Source organism: Halichoerus grypus, chromosome 7 (genome assembly GCF_964656455.1).
Source record: "Halichoerus grypus chromosome 7, mHalGry1.hap1.1, whole genome shotgun sequence".
Lineage (NCBI taxonomy): Eukaryota > Metazoa > Chordata > Mammalia > Carnivora > Phocidae > Halichoerus > Halichoerus grypus.
Window position 1 is genome coordinate 120,791,612 of NC_135718.1, and position 17,159 is coordinate 120,808,770.

The following is a 17,159-nucleotide window of genomic DNA, read 5'->3' on the forward strand; positions in this document are numbered from 1 at the left end:
AAGAAACTATTGCAAACGATATTGTCAGGAAATTCACAAGCAGTTCAGGATAAGAAGATGGAGAGGGAACTGTATTAGGACAAGTTAACTAAGTAGCTTTGTAAGCGGGTGCAGTAAACCTTGTCTGAGTGGTCCACTTAATATGGCTTCTATGAATTCTAAGGCTTGACACATGTGAAGGGTATAATGAGACTTTTAAATAGCTGTGATAACACTTATTAACATGTGGGGAGTATGTCACAATGTTCTCCAGTGCCTACCACTTCCCCCATTCTCTGAGGAGGAAAAGGACAAGGAGTGGGGCAGGGAAAAGCACAGAGGTGGATTCTTAAGCACTAGAGCTGAAGGCAAACAATGTTCCCTCAGGATGAGCGACAAGAGCTCAAGATCCTGGAGCCTGACATATGGAGATGAGAGTGAGGAGAGGATAGAGAGGATAGAGAGGATAGAGAGATGAGAATGAGTAGAGGATAGAGAGATGAGAATGAGTAGAGGATAGAGAGGTTATGGCGGCATAAGAAATTTTTTTTTTTTTTAAAGATTTTATTTATTTATTTGTCAGAGAGACAGAACACAAGCAGGGGGAGAGGCAGGCAGAGGGAGAAGCAGGGTCCCTGCCGAGCAAGGAGCCCGATGTGGGACTCGATCCCAGGACCCTGGGACCATGACCTGAGCCGAAGGCAGCCGCTTAACCGACTGAGCCACCCAGGCGTCCCCGGCATAAGAAATTTTTATTGGCATGGATGCGTGAGAGGGTTCTGGTGGTTCAGGGCACTCGAGTATAAAGATTGTAACAGGAATTCCTATGGACCAACTATTTGGACTCCATTAAAAATCAGAAAGAAATGTGTATGAAGATCAAAATCCTTTTTAGGATGCACTCAATGGGATACTACACTGATGATCACATGAAAGGTAAGACGATTACCTTTGCTTTCAGCCAAGAATTCTGAGAGCCTAAACAACACTAACTGTATTCACTAACACTCTATTTCTGGAGATATTTGCTCCCTAGTAAAATTAGCTTATTTAATAGTCTTATCTTCTTTCTGAAACTGGCAATTTTCCTTCCTGGTTTAAACTGTCATTTCTTGCCACAGCCTTGGTTAAACTATCTCAGCTATTTCACAGATGGCCTCATATTCCAAACTGAAATATCCTCCAGAGCCTTTTCTATACATTTTATACATTTCTATACTTACCTTTCTTACCTTTTTTAATTTTTAAATTTTTTTAAGTTAACTCTACACCCAACATGGGGCTCGAACTCATGACCCTGAGATCAAGAGTCACATGCTCTCCCGCCTGAGCCAGCCAGGCACCCTTCCTTTCTGATCTATTTTTTTTATTTTTTATTTATTTATTTTTTTAAAGATTTTATTTATTTGACAGAGATAGACACAGCGAGAGAAGGAACACAAGCAGGGGGAGTGGGAGAGGGAGAAGCAGTCTTCCCGCCGAGCAGGGAGCCCGATGCGGGGCTTGATCCCAGGACCCTGGGATCATGACCTGAGCCAAAGGCAGATGCTTAACTGACCGAGCCACCCAGGCACCCCTCTGATCTGTTTTATACTCAGAACAATCTATTGTTCATAACAGAGAATATTTAAATTGATGCAGTAAAATTGAACCAAAACTGATCTCATCAAAGCACTGACAGATTGCTGTCAGCCTGCTGTGCAGAGAGCATTTTAGGAGCACGTTCTGAAGACTAATAAAACAGATTGATGGAGAGATGGGTCACAAAGCATTCAGATTTTCTTTTTTCAGCTTCGTAAAAATTGTAATATGATACCATTAAAATAACTTGTATTTTTTATTTGTATTTATTTATTTTTTAAAGTAGGTTCCACACCCAGTGTGAAGCCCAATGTGGGGCTCGAACTCACAACCCTGAAATCAAGACCTGAGCTGAGATCAAGAGTCGGATGCTTAACCTACTGAGCCACCCAGGTGCCCCTTTTTTATTTTTATTTTTTAAATAAGTTTTAAAGTAGAAAAGTAAACACCTTAATCCTACTCCATAAACACAAATTAGTTTCATATTTTTCACATTCCCTTCTAGTTTTTGTCTATATGCACACTTTTTTTTTTTTTACATATTTCAAGTGTAGTGAACCTACAATTATGTGTTTGTTTTTCCACTTACTACCATAATTTTTTTTCAGATTTTTACTTTTCCTCGTATTTTTACCTTTTAGTGTTGTCATGACTTTTCATAATGTTAATGTACCACAATCTGTTTAATAATTTCCTTATTATTGAATAGTAGCCATGTCTAGCTGACATTGCTCAGGATAATTATTAACCCCTGGTAGATACAATTTAATAGCTGTAAGAAAAATGAGTCTGAGTTATCATAATTTTCTCTAATTGCAATCGTTAATTCAGAGCTGTGATAACTTTCAACCTTATACCAGGATTACTTTGTATATCACATCTGTCACCTGCTCTGAAGCATACTGCCTGAGCTGCAGCCTGGGGCGGTAGATCAGCAGGAGCACTCAGAAGGAGGGCGGCCTGGATTGGAAGCCCAGCTTTACCATTCACTTCCTGTTTCAGTTTAGTAAATTACTTAACGTCTTTGCATCTCTGGTTCCTCCTCTGTAAGGCGGCAATGATGATCATACCTACTCGACGTGATTATTTTAGGATTCGTGGCATAACGCTCGTGACGTGCTCAATAAATTCTAGCTGTACTACTGTCATAGTAACATCTGCAATTTGGAGCATCTGCCCTTGTGACTTATTAATGGTTATAACCAAACAGACCCTCGATTGGACCTACTGTTGCATGAAAATGAAGTAGTTTCGGTGCAACAGTGTGTTTTATCCGATACCATTTCATAAGTGTATCCAGAGGCCAAAAAACATTTAAAATCATCACTTTGAAAAATTAATAAACATAAGGAACTTCTCCACCCATGGAATGATGGGAAAAGTTAAAATATGTAAGTTTTTAAACTCACCCAACTCAAGTCAACTGACCATGCTCTTTTACAAATAGGTATCACACAACTGTATATGGGAGAAAAACATTTGACATGGTGTTCCTTCAAATAAGTGTCTTATAGGCCATTTAACTTTTATTTTATGTCAGACCGAAGGAAGTGTGTTCTGAAATAAATAATGGGAACACACAATAGCACCTACCTCATAGGGCTGTCTTGGGGATATAGATGAGTTCATATTCATGCAATAGAATAGTGCCTGAACATAGTAAGTCCTATGTTTGCTGATAAAGTGAAGTGAAAAAACAAATTGTCACAATGTGGTGAGACTCTTCTTAGTTTCTGCATGATGTAATTGATTATTTGATTCATATGGAGATTATAGGGAGGGATTTATTTTTATTTATATGGAGATTTTTGTCATTTCTGATTTTTATACATTTACAAATAATACTGCAAATGAGCATCTTCAGGCAGGCAATTCTGTGTTTTTCTTCTTTTCAACTATTTCCTTGAGGATAAAATCCAGGTGTGGGTATGCTGGAGCAGTTTCATGAAGAAGCAGTCTAGTTCTGATGAGGACGTTTTGCAGGAAGTGGGCAGGAAGGAACAGAGCTAGGGTTTAGGGCACTGCTGGAGATGGCAAGGTCCAGGGAACTGCTGGGAGGGGAGGGGCTCTCCCACCTGCTGCAGAGCTGCGGGCTGTTTGTAGACAGGCAAAAACAGGGTGGTGTGGGGAAAGGAATAATGGGCTGGAATCTGATGAAATGACTTTTAGATCCATCTACACCTTTTCCTTGAAATGAAGTTGTTTTGTCCCCGTATTAAGCCTTTTCCAGTATCAGGGTCTAGGAGTCCTTTATTTCTCAAACATTAATCAAATACCTTATAGATACTAAGATCTGTGTTCAGTATTAGGGATACAACACTGAGTAAAAGAAAATAAATACCTTCAAGTAATTACATAAGACAATTTTAAAGGTAAATTTAAAGCCTAGTGAACTAAAGTGATTGACGGATACAGAAAATTATGGAGGCATGGGGTAGGGGTGGGAGAGCACCCATCCCAGCATTGAGGATAGGCCTTGGTGGAAGGGAAGACACTTGTCCCAGAGGAGGTCATGGTGGAGCTGAGTCTTAAAGGACAGGTAGGAGTTAAGCAGACAATAGGAGAGTGAAGAGCATTCAGGGCAGAGGAGATAGCATGGGCAAAGGCCCAATGGGAACAGAAGGGTGCCTTCAGAGGACCAGCAGTTCCTTGTCCTTGGGGAATCAAAAGCAGGACTGGTGGCCTGAGATGTGGCTATGGAGGTAGTCAAGGTCCTTGGACATCATTTTTAAAAATTTGGGTTTTCTTTGTACTATTTCCTCAAGGATGGCTTTGGATATATGCTAGCCTCCAGTGGCAGCCAAGAATCTGCCTTGATTTCCCCATTTCACCTTGACAGTTCTTTCCCTGGGAGGCTCACAGCACCTTGCTTTTAAGGGTGACCACTAGCTGTCGCTATTGAGCAGATCTAGCTAAAAGCCAATGGTTTAGGGCCTAGCCTGGCTGCTAGGACCAGGCGGCCCCACCAGATGCCTGAGTCCCGCCCCGCCTCCAGTAAGGTCTGTTCATCCGCCCTAATTGGTGACTCATGAGAAGGCGCTCAGTGCCGAGCTGGTGGTAGCTCTCGCAGGACGTGGGCGCGACCGGGGGCGGTGGGAAGAAATTGTGGTGAAGTGCCGTACACCACCAACAGTCAGCCACTGGGTGGCGCTGCCTCCCTCGACGGCAAAAACGGAGGCTTGTGAAAAGCAAAGTCTTTGGTTAGGATGGCCTGGCTCTTTGGTCTTGGGGTGGGGTAGCTTTTCGTGCCCTCCGTTACCCGGAGTTCAGGGTGCCACAGGACTGTTCAAGGACAGTGTGAGGTCCCGAAGCACGCCAACCCAACAGTCCCAGGGCAGCCAATCACAGCACAGAGAGAGACCCTGACACCACTGACCTCAGCTCTCACCCGTGTGGGTCTTTTGAAACCCTCTGGTTCCGGGTCATGCGATATGCCAGTGTGCCCTCCCCTTTGGCTGCTGTTTCTTTATCCTCCTCCCAGAAACTCCAATCTCCAAAGCCTCCGCAACTCAAGCTGGTTGTTTATCTGGCGCTTTCCTATTTTTTTAAGAACTCATTTCCCAGCCCCCACCCCCCCTCCTGTGGCTTTACCTTTTGCTCTAGGTTCCTGTCCTTACCCCATGTGTTCTTGATCTCTGCAGAGTTAATTCTGCTTCTCCTGGCTTTTATGCCTGTGGGCATTGGCATCCTCAGTCCTGTTTGACCTTTTTTGAAAATTCTCTTTTCTCATCTGCCTTTTCTTTTCACATTGGCTCAGTTCCCATCCCTGTTCCCCCTCCCTCTCCTTAAAAACTAGAGAATTTAGACACATTCTAAGTCTAACTAGAAAGCTTCTAAGTCTAACAACTAAGAGAAGTTAGGTTGAGAATTGCTGAGGGGGGAGGATCTAGCATGTACGGGATATCCTGATTTTCCTGAACATTCTCCATGACCTGGTGACCCTCTGGCGTGGGATGGAGATCTAAGAGTGCTGAGATGCTGACAGCGAAGCAGAGTTGCTGGAGACATCGTGAGACAGTATGAGCCCTGTATCAAGGCGGGCAATGTGTTTTTTTCTGTTCCCTTAATACTGCAAATTAGTTTGGTTTACATACTTCCCTGGAGAAATTAAGGGATGCGTCTGGGACTTGATTAGCATATGTTCCCTAGTGCTGGAGACTAGGCACTAATGGAGAAGAATGTGGGTCCTTGGCAAATTCCTTGGACAGAAGGCAATGCGGGGTGGGGGAGGGGGGAGAATGCTATCCTACATGTGGCGCCCGGAGAGGGGAATGGGGGCTCACCCTGAACCCCCGGGTGCCTGCTGACGCTCTCACCAAGGGCTGGCTGGAAGCATCACACATGCTGACTTCTTCCTCTGACACAGCTTCAGAGCTGTGCTCGGTGCTCGGCGGCATGTCAGAGGAACCACTGGATGTGGGGAGAAGATGTTGCAATTTCTATTTATCTTATCTTTTCAAGATTTCTATTTTTGTCTATGCTTTATGTTAGTAAGTATTACGTGCATATATTATATAAATAGTAACTGTATATCTGTTAGAAATCTATTCGCCTAATCATTTTTTTTTATAATGAAGTATGTGATCCAAAGTTTTGGCAGCCACTACTCTGGAGAATCTTTGAAGCTTGCCATGGACTCTGGGGGTGGGTTGGCTACACTGGCCTAGCACAGTCCAGCCAAGGAGAAGGGCCCAGCCTGTGTGAACAGATGTGGTCGCAAGGTGAGAATTAACTGTCCCTGAGAGGGGCCTCTCCAGGAACAGCAGGTGGGGGGAGTCACTGCCGCTGAGGGCACCTCGGGGCTCCCTGCTACCTCTTATCTAGGGTCTCCCATTACACTCTTAACTGAGGAGAGGGAATCATAGTTTCTCAGAGGGAAGTTTGGAGAGGCGGGAGCCTTGGATGTTCTTCAGCATGGGCGGGAGCTGGGACTAAATTAGACCTTGCAGATGGTCAGTGGGACTGGATTCTGTCACCTTGGTCAGGAACCTGGCATCTTAGGAAGAGTGTCCTTCTGCTCTGACTGTGTATTTCTTTGTTTCTGTCGTGATTTACATTTGTGACAAACACTTCTGGTCGCCTGGGGTTAGCATGGGCTCAGCTGAAATCTCCATTTCTCAACCTCTCTTGAAGGGAGGGGTGGTCACACAACATGACTCTAGCCCTCAGGATGTGAGCTGAAGTCCTTGGATGGGGCTTCCCAGTTTGCTCTTTATCAGGGGGCAGATTCAGCTGGTGCGCATCCTTTGCCCTTCACCTTCCCCTTTGCCTTCCCTGAAACGCAGGACGATGCTGAGCTAGAGCCACTATCTTGTGACTCCACAGTGACACGGAGGAGGATGGGTAGTTGAGTGGAAAAACAGAAGGAGCCTGGCTTCCTGAGGCCCTGGTCTGCCCCTCCTAGACTTTTTGTTAGGGGAGGAAAAGTAATTTCTACTTGATTGAGCCACCATCAGTGGGTTTTTCTGTTACTCCCAGGGGAATACAGTACTAGTGAACATGAAGGTCAATTTCGGGACTCGCACACAGTTAAGGCTGTTGACTTCATGCAAAATACTGACGCCCTGAGAGTTCAAGAACGTGAGCACCCCGTCTTTGGGAGCCCTTGTTCCCCCAACCTCCCCAGTAGAAAGAAGCTGTCTATTACTTTCAAGTCCTTGGAGGAGGAGAGAGGCATTGAACTGGGCTTTTAAGAATAACTAATTCTGTCAAGAATGTGGAATGGGAAAGTCAGGGCGATGTGCTGGAGCAGGGTGTACAGGTTTGAGAGAGCTGATGGTGCATTTCTCTTCTATTACACATTCAGCAATGTGACCCGGTGGCTTGAAATCAACCAGGGTGAGAGTATTTACACCATGTAATACTAAATTTACATTTACAAATCAGGGGCATGTTTCTTTTTCTCTCTCTCTCTTTTTTCTGGAGAGCCAGTTGTTAAACATTTACCAACACACCCTTGGAAAGACCAAAGGTTTAGTTTATTAGTTACATAAATATTGTTACATACCCTCTCTTGCTTTCCCCCTTAAGTGAACAGAATCAGGGAGCAGCTGATTTATACTAAACATAGGCTGAAGTCTTAATGTGTCTTTAAGCCTAAAGAAAACCCTAAAAGTTCAGGTTGAAGGCAAAACTAATTTGAAGCTGACTCTGGCTGTAAATTTGTCATCTGATCATTCTCCTCTCTCTGCATTTACCTCCTTTCCTCCTGGTCAGCCTCATGCCCTCATCCTGTTGCAAACCTGGCTTCTTGCCCCATTTGTGATGCATGCACACAGACTAGCACAACAGTTTATCACCTGCACCCAGACACTTCGTGATCTTCTCTGATTTTGCACTAGTGTCCCTGTGTGTTGTGCTGTATGGTCAGAAATCTGACTTCACATCTCGGATCTATTTTCTTGCACACAGGTGCAGTCAGATCTTTCCTGCTCCCTTGCACTGAGCAGGCTGGGAAGAATCTCTTTCTAAGAAAAGCCCAGTCATAGTCACCCTCAGATCTAGCTCCTTGTCTGGGTGGTCGGCAGGCTCAATGGATTCCAGTCTGTTCTGCTGCCTGGTCACTTAGATTAAGTGATGGGAAAAGGAAATTTCCCTTGTGTGTCCAAGCCCATGTCTCGTGTCCTAGTATCTCCTACCATGGAAGCCCTGCATTTGGGGATGTTGAGTTCATGCTGGATATATCCCATCTGTCCCTCCAGAACACTCTCCATTCTTTCCTACCCTTCTGTCCATGAGGAAGCTGACGTGTGTGGTTTATATCAGTCTGCTCCCCTGCCCCTCTGGTTAGCTAATATAAAATGTTAGCAAGAAGTTGGAGGGAGGGAAGAGAGTGAGGCTGGGGTGTTTATTTCCCCAGATCCCTCCTGCATGGTCCTAGCTGGGCTGGTGGCATCCCATAACTGAATGTCATAGTTCCTGTTCTGTGATACTCTCCAAACAGTTTCTATCTCTGGATTCTCATAATCGTTCTTTTTGTCCCTAAGGTGGGACTAGCCCCAAGATACTTCCTTATCCCTTGGGATTGCCCTATGACCTTGTCCACACTTTTGTAAACAACCCCCTTTTTATTAAAGCCTAACCTGTTGGGGACCTAACCAATACAGGGCTTTGCTGAGTTTTTAATATAGCTGATTTCTGTTTCCTGTTTGGTTGTAGTCAGGTGATGCCTGGCAACTGTTTGATAAATGTTTGTTGAATGAATAAATGACGGAACGTGTAAGTGGCAGGATTGAACTCCATTCCCTTCTCTCCAGGCTTCTAACACACAGTTGAGAGTTCACACGTAAAGTGGAGACACCTGATGCAGTCTGAGGGCGATAAACATGTGTCCATTCTGTGGCTCAAGTTCCCAGGGACTTCCACGTACATGGTGATTTATACCCACCCAGGTGTCCTCCTTCCCAGAGGAGCAATATAAAATAATATAAAGAGTATCTGAAATATACAATATGGTATGGACATGATGTCCATTAAATGAAGAGTAGGGTGATTTCTTCAACTCAAGAACAGAGAAAAGGTTCAGACCACAAAATACGAAATGAACACTGAAAATTTTCACTCGTATAGGTTATGGTTTTAAAGGACCATACTGAATGAACTGAACTTAGAGCTATTAACCATGAATTTACAACATTGATATGACCTTTATTATAATTAATATTGTATTACTCATAATATTATATATGAAGTAAATTTGATAGAACTACCTTTTAATTATACCTATGGTTACTATCAATTTCACAACTGCAGGTTGCAGTGGTTCATGACATTCATTATAATTACATTTCCACTGTGCAAGTGTTAGAGGAACTCCTTCAAATTGTGAGATGTGATGTGTGACTTACAACTCTCTGGGGACACCCATTTGTCTCTCCTTGGAGATGCCTTCAGGGATGGAGCTCAGATAAATATCAGGAAGAACAGTCCCAAAGCTCCCTTACCATGCCCCACCTTAAGGAAGTGCTTAGTTGTTTATAAATTTGTCCAAACTATAACTTCTTAAGGACAAGAATTCCAGGATCTTCCTCCCTGGATTTCCCAGCAGGAGATCTGTCCAGACTGAGTTGTCATAGTACACTTCCTCTTGACGCAGAGCTCCCCCTTTGATGATCTCCAGGGCACATTCTTCCTTCGGAGATGCATCGATGTTGAGTATCCCAGAAACGGCCTTCATGGCTGTGTCTGTAGAATCATGAGAGAAGAGTGGGGTTATCCAAGACCAGTAGAGTCTACAAGGTGGAAAGTCTGCAGACAGTAACAGCTTAGCTGTTAGGGGCTGTTTTCCAGTGCTTGCTCTACAAGGCCCACGGGCCCTCTCAGAAAACTGGGTACATTTAGGGCTTGCTGTGCAAAGAGAGGCTTAGAGTTAATGTGGGCCCTGTCTTCCTGGATGAAGATTTGGGGCTGGGGGGAGGCAGTTAGAGGTGATTGAGAGATTTAAATCATGCTTCTCTCTTGAGTATTTTGGTGGGGGTGAGGGAGTCATATGGGGGAGCAGAATGAGGATAGAAGTTGTATCAAGACCCAGTAGCTAATGGAAAGTGTCAGTGGGCAAAGCCAAATGCTGTATGATAACAATTTACTAATTTGTAAAGGAAGAAATGGACAAGAATCCAGGCCTTTGCTTTCTGTCAACACGAACCACTTTGATTTTGGAAGGGAAGTTACTTTATCTCTTCCAAATTTCCATGTCCTTCTGGCACAGCTTCTTTTTCTCTTTCTATCCTTGTTTCACTGTGTGTCTTTCTTTCTCTCTTGTTCTGTAACTACTACTCAATTTACTCAATTACTCTTTCAATAAAGTTTTCTTCTTGTACCTATTCTAGATAAACTTGCATTTGGACTTACAGAGAAGTCGTAAAACTTGTGCAGAATATTCCCTTGTAGCCTTCACCCTGCTTCCCCTAATTATAACGTCACACATAACCACTGTACAATTGTCAAGGTACACTATAATTAGGGCAATTTTACTAACTAAAACACAGACCTTATTTTTTTCACTAACATCCTTTTTATGTTCCAGGATCTTAGCCAGGATTATACTTAGCAGTCATTTCTTCTTATTTTCTCTCCAATCTGTGACAGTTCTTCGTTCTTTCCTTGTCCCTCATGGCCTTAACACTTTTGAAGAGTATTGATCAACTGTTTTGTAGAATGTCAGTTTGGGTTTGTCCATTTTTCTCTCTTTTTAAAAAAAAAAAAAAGATTTTATTTTTAAGTAATGTCTGCACCCAATGTGGGACTCAAACTTACAACCCCAAGATCAAGAGTCTTCATGCTCTACCGACTGAGCCAGCCAGGTGCCCCGTCCATTTTTTTTCTGATGGTTGGAGTGAGGTCTTGCATTTTTGGCAAGAATATCACAAAAATGATGTTGTGTCCTCAGTGCATCATATCAAAGAGTTTATGAGGGGCACCTGACTGGCTCAGTCAATAGAGCGTGCAACTCTTTTTTTTTTTTTTTAAAGATTTTATTTATTTATTTGACAGAGAGAGAGACAGCTAGAGAGGGAACACAAGCAGGGGGAGTGGGAGAGGGAGAAGCAGGCTTCCCGCCGAGCAGGGAGCCCGATGTGGGGCTCGATCCCAGGACCCTGGGATCGTGACCTGAGCCAAAGGCAGACACTTAACAACTGAGCCACCCAGGTGCCCCAGAGCATGCAACTCTTGATCTTGGGGTTGTACGTTTGAGCCCCATATTGGATATGGAGATTACTTATGAAAAAAAAGAAGGTTCATGATATCAATAGTTCTTATTACTGGTGATGGTATTAAGAGTAACAAACTTGTACTTGATAAGCCTCAAAGAGGAAAGTAATGGCCATTGAGTGTTCCTGAGGATGTGAAGGGTTCAGAATAGGGTTAAGTGATGAGTCTGGTGTCACTCGGCACCCTTGGTGGTCAGAATGGAAAGAAGTGTCAAAGGATAGTCAGAGGCTCTCCTAGTGACAGAAGTGCTTCATTAAGTGGAGACTGGTGTTCTCACTGGCTTTTAGTGCATTACACATGAGTCAAGGAGTTCAACGCCTTCTTTACCCACAATGGTAAGGCAGGCAATCATCTGCAGGCTGTTTATTCCACTCTCTTCACCTTACCTGTGTTTATGAGGCCGAGGATACAGAGAGTGATCGAGACATTGACCTTGGTCACTGAATGTTCCATCCTGATAGAGGAGAAAAACCCATCCAGAGCAAACTTGCTTGCAGAATAGGGTGCAACAAGTGGACTAGCCATTTTCCCTAAATAATAAGGAAATGGGTTAAGAAGGTGACCCATTTTAGCTTCTACAGAGATGATCTTTGCTTTATCTGTAGTAGGATTTGTAACCCCTTTTACCCTTTGAGGCATAGTTTCTCTTTACTCTTACAGAGATTATCATGCTATGTTGAATTTCTGAAAGAAAAAAAGACTATTAAGATATCAAAGAAACTTCCCTTGAAGAGACTGGGATGGGAGGTGGGGTGGGCTGCAGGAAAGGCTTCACTGAGGAAAGATTGGTTAGATTTTAGTAAGGGTGGTAAATAAGTGGGACTACAAAAGAGCCATGTAATCCCACAGCCGCTAACTCTGTTACCTCTGACCCAAGACAGCGGAGATCTGAGGGTTTGGCAAGAGCTCTCTGCCAACACAGCAACCTATTATTGATTGTCTTTCTATACAAGGGAAATGAAAATCCTTGTCTTTGCTTTTCTGCTTAAAACTGCTTTTCTTACTTTCATCATTCTGGTTAATTCTCAGCCAGTTTGGGGGAGGACATGTGGACATATGCCTAATAGGGTGACCTATTCATTATAACCTTTCCAAGACAAGGGATTAGAAGGGGCCTGAGACCTTAGACTCTTTGCTGAGCAAAGAGTTATAATAGCTACTTTAAAATTCTTTTTTTTTTTTTTAAGATTTTATTTATTTATTTGAGAGTGAGAGAGAGAGAGAGAGAGAGAGAGAGAGAAACAACATGAGAGGGGAGAGAATCAGAGGGGGAAGCAGGCTCCCTGCTGAGCTGGGAGCCTGATGTGGGACTTGATCCCAGGACTCTGGGATCATGACCTGAGCCGAAGGCAGTCGCTTAACCAACTGAGCCACCCAGGCGCCCGCTACTTTAAAATTCTTGTCAGCTAATTCTAAAATATGGGTCATTTAAAGATTGATCTCCATTGATTGCCTTTCCTCCTGAGTATCAGTCATATTTCCTATTCTTGTATGTGGGATAATTTTGCAATGTATTCTTGATATTGTGAATGATACATTGTAGAGTCTCTGGATTCTGTCATATTCCTCCAAAGAGTATTGATTTTTGTTTTTGTTTTTGTTTTTGTATTTCAGGTGAGCATTTAACTTGGCTGAAACACTGTGTCTCTTGCAGTAGGTTCCAGCTAAAATCACTGTTGAATTATTTAATCCTAATTGACTTCTTGGTATCTATTTTCTCGGATCTATTTTCTTGCACACAGGTGCAGTCAGATCTTTCCTGCTCCCTTGCACTGAGCAGGCTGGGAAGAATCTCTTTCTAAGAAAAGCCCAGTCATAGTCACCCTCAGATCTAGCTCCTTGTCTGGGTGGTCGGCAGGCTCAATGGATTCCAGTCTGTTCCGCTGCCTGGTCACTTAGATTAAGTGATGGGAAAAGGAAATTTCCCTTGTGTGTCCAAGCCCATGAGTAATTCGAGGGAAAAACAGATTCTGGAAGAGTTTATATATAAAATTTGGTACTCTTCCACTGTGGCTCTTGCCTTTCCAGGATGTTCCCCCTCCACTTTCTGGCTGCTACAGAAACCCTAAACTCTTCTTTCTGGTTCTTTAAGGTAGTAAGACGGCAGATGTCTATCCCAGATATGGTGTTGATTGTGGACTGCCCCTAGGCATAAGCTATAAAACTGGGAAGCTCACCTAGTGTCAGTTCCCCTTTTCCCCTTTTCAAGTGTCAACAACTCTCCAGTTTTTGTCAGCTTTTGCTTTTTCTCTCCAGTGCTTTCAATGGTTTCTTTCTATATTTTGTCCAAAGTTTGATCTGGGGCAGGCTAATCTGTTAGGTACCACTCTGCCATTAATGGAATTGGAAACTCTGTAAGTTCTTAAATGAAGTTGCTTGCCAAATCAATGAAAAAAAATGACTTATTCAATAAAGATGCTGGGAAAGTTGGTTAACTCATTGGAAAAAATTATTAGCGCCTTGTTCTATATCATATATCCAAAAAATTCTAGATGGAAAGTATGGCAGATGTTATTGTCTACCCAATATCCATTTCCCACTTTTTAATAATAGAATATGATTTTTTCTCAGGACATCAGTGTGTTCAGATAAAAATATTTATTTCCTTAAGATTCCCTCGCTCTTTTGTGTGGCCAAGTGATCTAGTTCCGGCCGATGAGAAATCTAACAGAGGGGGTCTCCAGGAAAGTTATTAATTTCCTGATGAAATAGGTGGATTCAGGTGGCATGCAGTTTTTACATTTTGCCTCTCTTCTTTCATCCTAAATGTACTCCAGATGTGATGCCTAGAATTGCAGTGGTCATTTGTGAACTGGAGGAAAAGCTACATATTAAGGATTATAGCACAGAAATGTGGAATGAGCTTGGATTCTTGAAGATATAGTAAGTCCACCAAACCAACCCTGAACTTATTCCCTGAGAAAAAGGAAGCCCTATTTAGTGTTAAGCGATTGTAAGTGGAGTTTTTGTTATATGTGCAGCAGAATGCATCTTCTGACTGATAAAAAATAATTCAACAGGAAAGAAGATAATACAGGTGAATATTTATCAGATCCTTGGTTATGAAAGATCATTCTAACAGAAAAGTAAAAAAAGAATATGTAAAGGCACAGAATATTTGATGATATAAAATGTAAAACTTCTGTATGTGAAAGCAATAGCTATAATAACATCACTATAAAGGTAAAGGGTATGGGGTGCCTGGGTGGCTCAGTCGTTAAGCGTCTGCCTTCGGCTCAGGTTGTGACCCCAGGGTCCTGGGATCGAGCCCCGCATCAGGCTCCCTGCTCCGCAGGAGGCCTGCTTCTCCCTCTTCCACTCCCCCTGCTTGTGTTCCCTCTCTTGCTGTGTGTCTCTCTGTCAAATAAATAAATAAAATCTTTAAAAAAATAAAATTAAAAAAAATAAAGGTAAAGGGTAAATGATAAACTAGAAGACAATTTGTAACAAAAGCTTAATATCTTCAATCTGAACTTCAATTCTTAATGTATTAACTCTTCAAGAAAAATACAAACAAATCTCTTTAGGGAACCACTCCAACTCCATTCTCGATCATGAGTTTTGGCTTGGAATGACTCTACAGTCAAGTTCCAGGAATGGGTGTGTGGCACAAGATGTCCAACCAGAGTTTCTGATACCACTGGGTTGTTCACTAGTCTAGGACTGGACCAAAGACTCCATCAGGGCTTCAGGACACATTGTTGGTTGCCTAACCAGAATTTAGTTCCCCTTTCTTCCCCTGTAACTGAACCCCAGTTGAATTCATGTTTCCACCTGTTGTAGAGACTGCTAGCATGCTCTCAATATATCTTTTGCTCTTCTTCTTTAGTAGTGGAATCTCTGATGTGGTCTGGGCAAATAATTATCTGGGATAAAGTCCACATTTCTCAGCTTCTTTGAGCCAGATGTTGCCAAATGACTAAATGCTGTCCAATGGGTTGTAAACAGAAATGTATCATGTGATTTCTGGGATATGTCCTTAAAAGAAGAAATCAGTCTCTTCCTTCCACTCCTTCCTCCTTCTTGGTGCGTGAAGGTGGATATGATGGCTCCAGAATTATCTAGGACCATGAAGTAGAAGCCACATGTTGAGAATGGCAGAGCATTGAGAGAGGAGGGAAACTGGGTGACCATGGAGCCTCCATCCTGGCCCTACCTCCAGGGTACTGCCTACCTCCAGATTGATTTACCTTTTAACTTATTTAATCTCCTGCTATTTTAAGTTTTCTGCATTAGAGCGCTGAACCTAATCCTTACTGATAGTCCTTCTTACTTTTATGCTGCCCATGTTCCAAAGGAAAGTTGATACTATCTCTAACACTAGGGGTGGGTTTGTGTAATTGACTTAATCCAATCTCCTGACCCATAATTGACACAGGAATGAGCATGTGTTCCATTTTGGACCAATGTCTTGAGGAGAATTTTGTTGGAGAGTCTGAGAAAATTCTTTACTTCTGGGAGAGTTTCTTAAAGTAGTCATTTTGTTTCTCTTCTACTGGACATTTTTGTGCATGGGTATGGGGGCTAGAATTACTGTAGCTATCTCACTATCAGCCTGGGGATGAAGTCACACATGGAAGGGAGCAGAGCCAAGAGAATCATGGGGACATTGAGCTCGAGCCAAGTCAACCTTAAATCTGGACTTCCAGTTATGTCAAAAATGTTTTCTATTATTTAAGCTAAAAATAGACCCAAATTATTTATAAGAGTAGGATAGTGGTTAAAAGTATGAGTTCTAGGGGTGCCTGGGTGGCTCAGTCGTTAAGCGTCTGCCTTCGGCTCAGGTCATGATCCCAGGGTCCTGGGATCGAGTCCCACATCGGGCTCCCTGCTCGGCAGGAAGCCTGCTTCTCCCTCTCCCACTCCCCCTGCTTGTGTTCCCTCTCTCGCTGTGTCTCTCTCTGTCAAATGAATAAATAAAATTAAAAAAAAAAAAAGTATGAATTCTACAATTAGATGACCTGAGTGTGAATCCCAAGCATGCCATTTCTTAGCTGTCATATGTGGATAATAATACTACTAAGCTGAAATAATCCATGTAATACACTGTAGTGCAAACTCTGGCACATAGAAAGTATTTAGTAAATGCAATCGTTATTAGTATTCATGTTTCTAATTGGTGAGAAAAGTATGAGCTATTCAAAAGGTTATGTTGGGACAAAGAGGCTACTTGGAGAAAAGTGCCCTTCTAATAAGAAAATTCAAATTAGGGACGCCTGGGTGGCTCAGTTGGTTAAGCGACTGCCTTTGGCTCAGGTCATGATCCCAGGGTCCTGGGATTGAGTCCCGCATTGGGCTCCCTGCTCAGCGGGGAGCCTGCTTCTCCCTCTCTCTCTGCCTGCCACTCTCCCTGCTTGTGCTCTCTCCCTCTCTCTCTCTGACAAATAAATAAATAAAATCTTAAAAAAAAAATTCAGATTATATTAGATAGTATATGTGGAAAGTAAAGTAAAAAAATGAGGGTCAACATATGATCTCAAGGTAAGAGATACTTTTTAAAGCATGAAGTCAAAGGCATAGATTATGAAAGAATATGTAAGTAGGTTCAAATATATAAAATTTAAAAGGCTTCAGAGTTCTGGAAATGCTCACCATTGCCTTCCTACACACATACCCTTCAAAAAGATTTTGCCTTCCCAGCCATAGAAGGCCAGGCTAGTGATAGCTAATATGCACAATGGCTTGAACATACATCGTGGTCTCTCAAGATATTGAAATAAGTGACGCAAGGATTCTAATTAGCTGCTGTTGGATTTTGAACTAAAAAGTCATGTAAGGTTGGGACTGGGGTAGACATTTCCAGCCATGGAAAAGGATAAGCAAACAGAAAAGCAGCCATATGGAACAAACAAAATTATCACAAAAATTGGAGCTAAATAGGAGCTAAC

At 42.7% G+C, this 17,159-nt stretch overlaps 1 protein-coding gene across 3 annotated transcripts in view; it reads right to left on the reverse strand.

Annotated features, from left to right (window-relative positions):
- Positions 1-7,516: 7,516 nt before the first annotated feature.
- The window catches only part of HSD11B1 (hydroxysteroid 11-beta dehydrogenase 1), a 28,492-nt gene continuing 18,849 nt past the window's right edge, over positions 7,517-17,159 (reverse strand). The window contains exons 5-7 of one of the 3 annotated variants that reach the window (XR_004924170.2): positions 11,658-11,801; positions 10,550-10,746; positions 9,531-9,744 (exon numbers count right to left, since the gene is read on the reverse strand). Coding sequence is in view for 2 of the 3 variants with exons in the window: in XM_036114192.2 (XP_035970085.1) it covers positions 9,527-9,744; positions 11,658-11,801 (362 nt within the window). In the remaining variant the exon portion in view is untranslated. Of the gene's footprint in view, positions 9,745-10,549; positions 10,747-11,657; positions 11,802-17,159 lie in introns of all 3 variants that reach the window. The other 2 variants (XM_036114192.2, XM_036114193.2) reach the window with 2 other exon arrangements.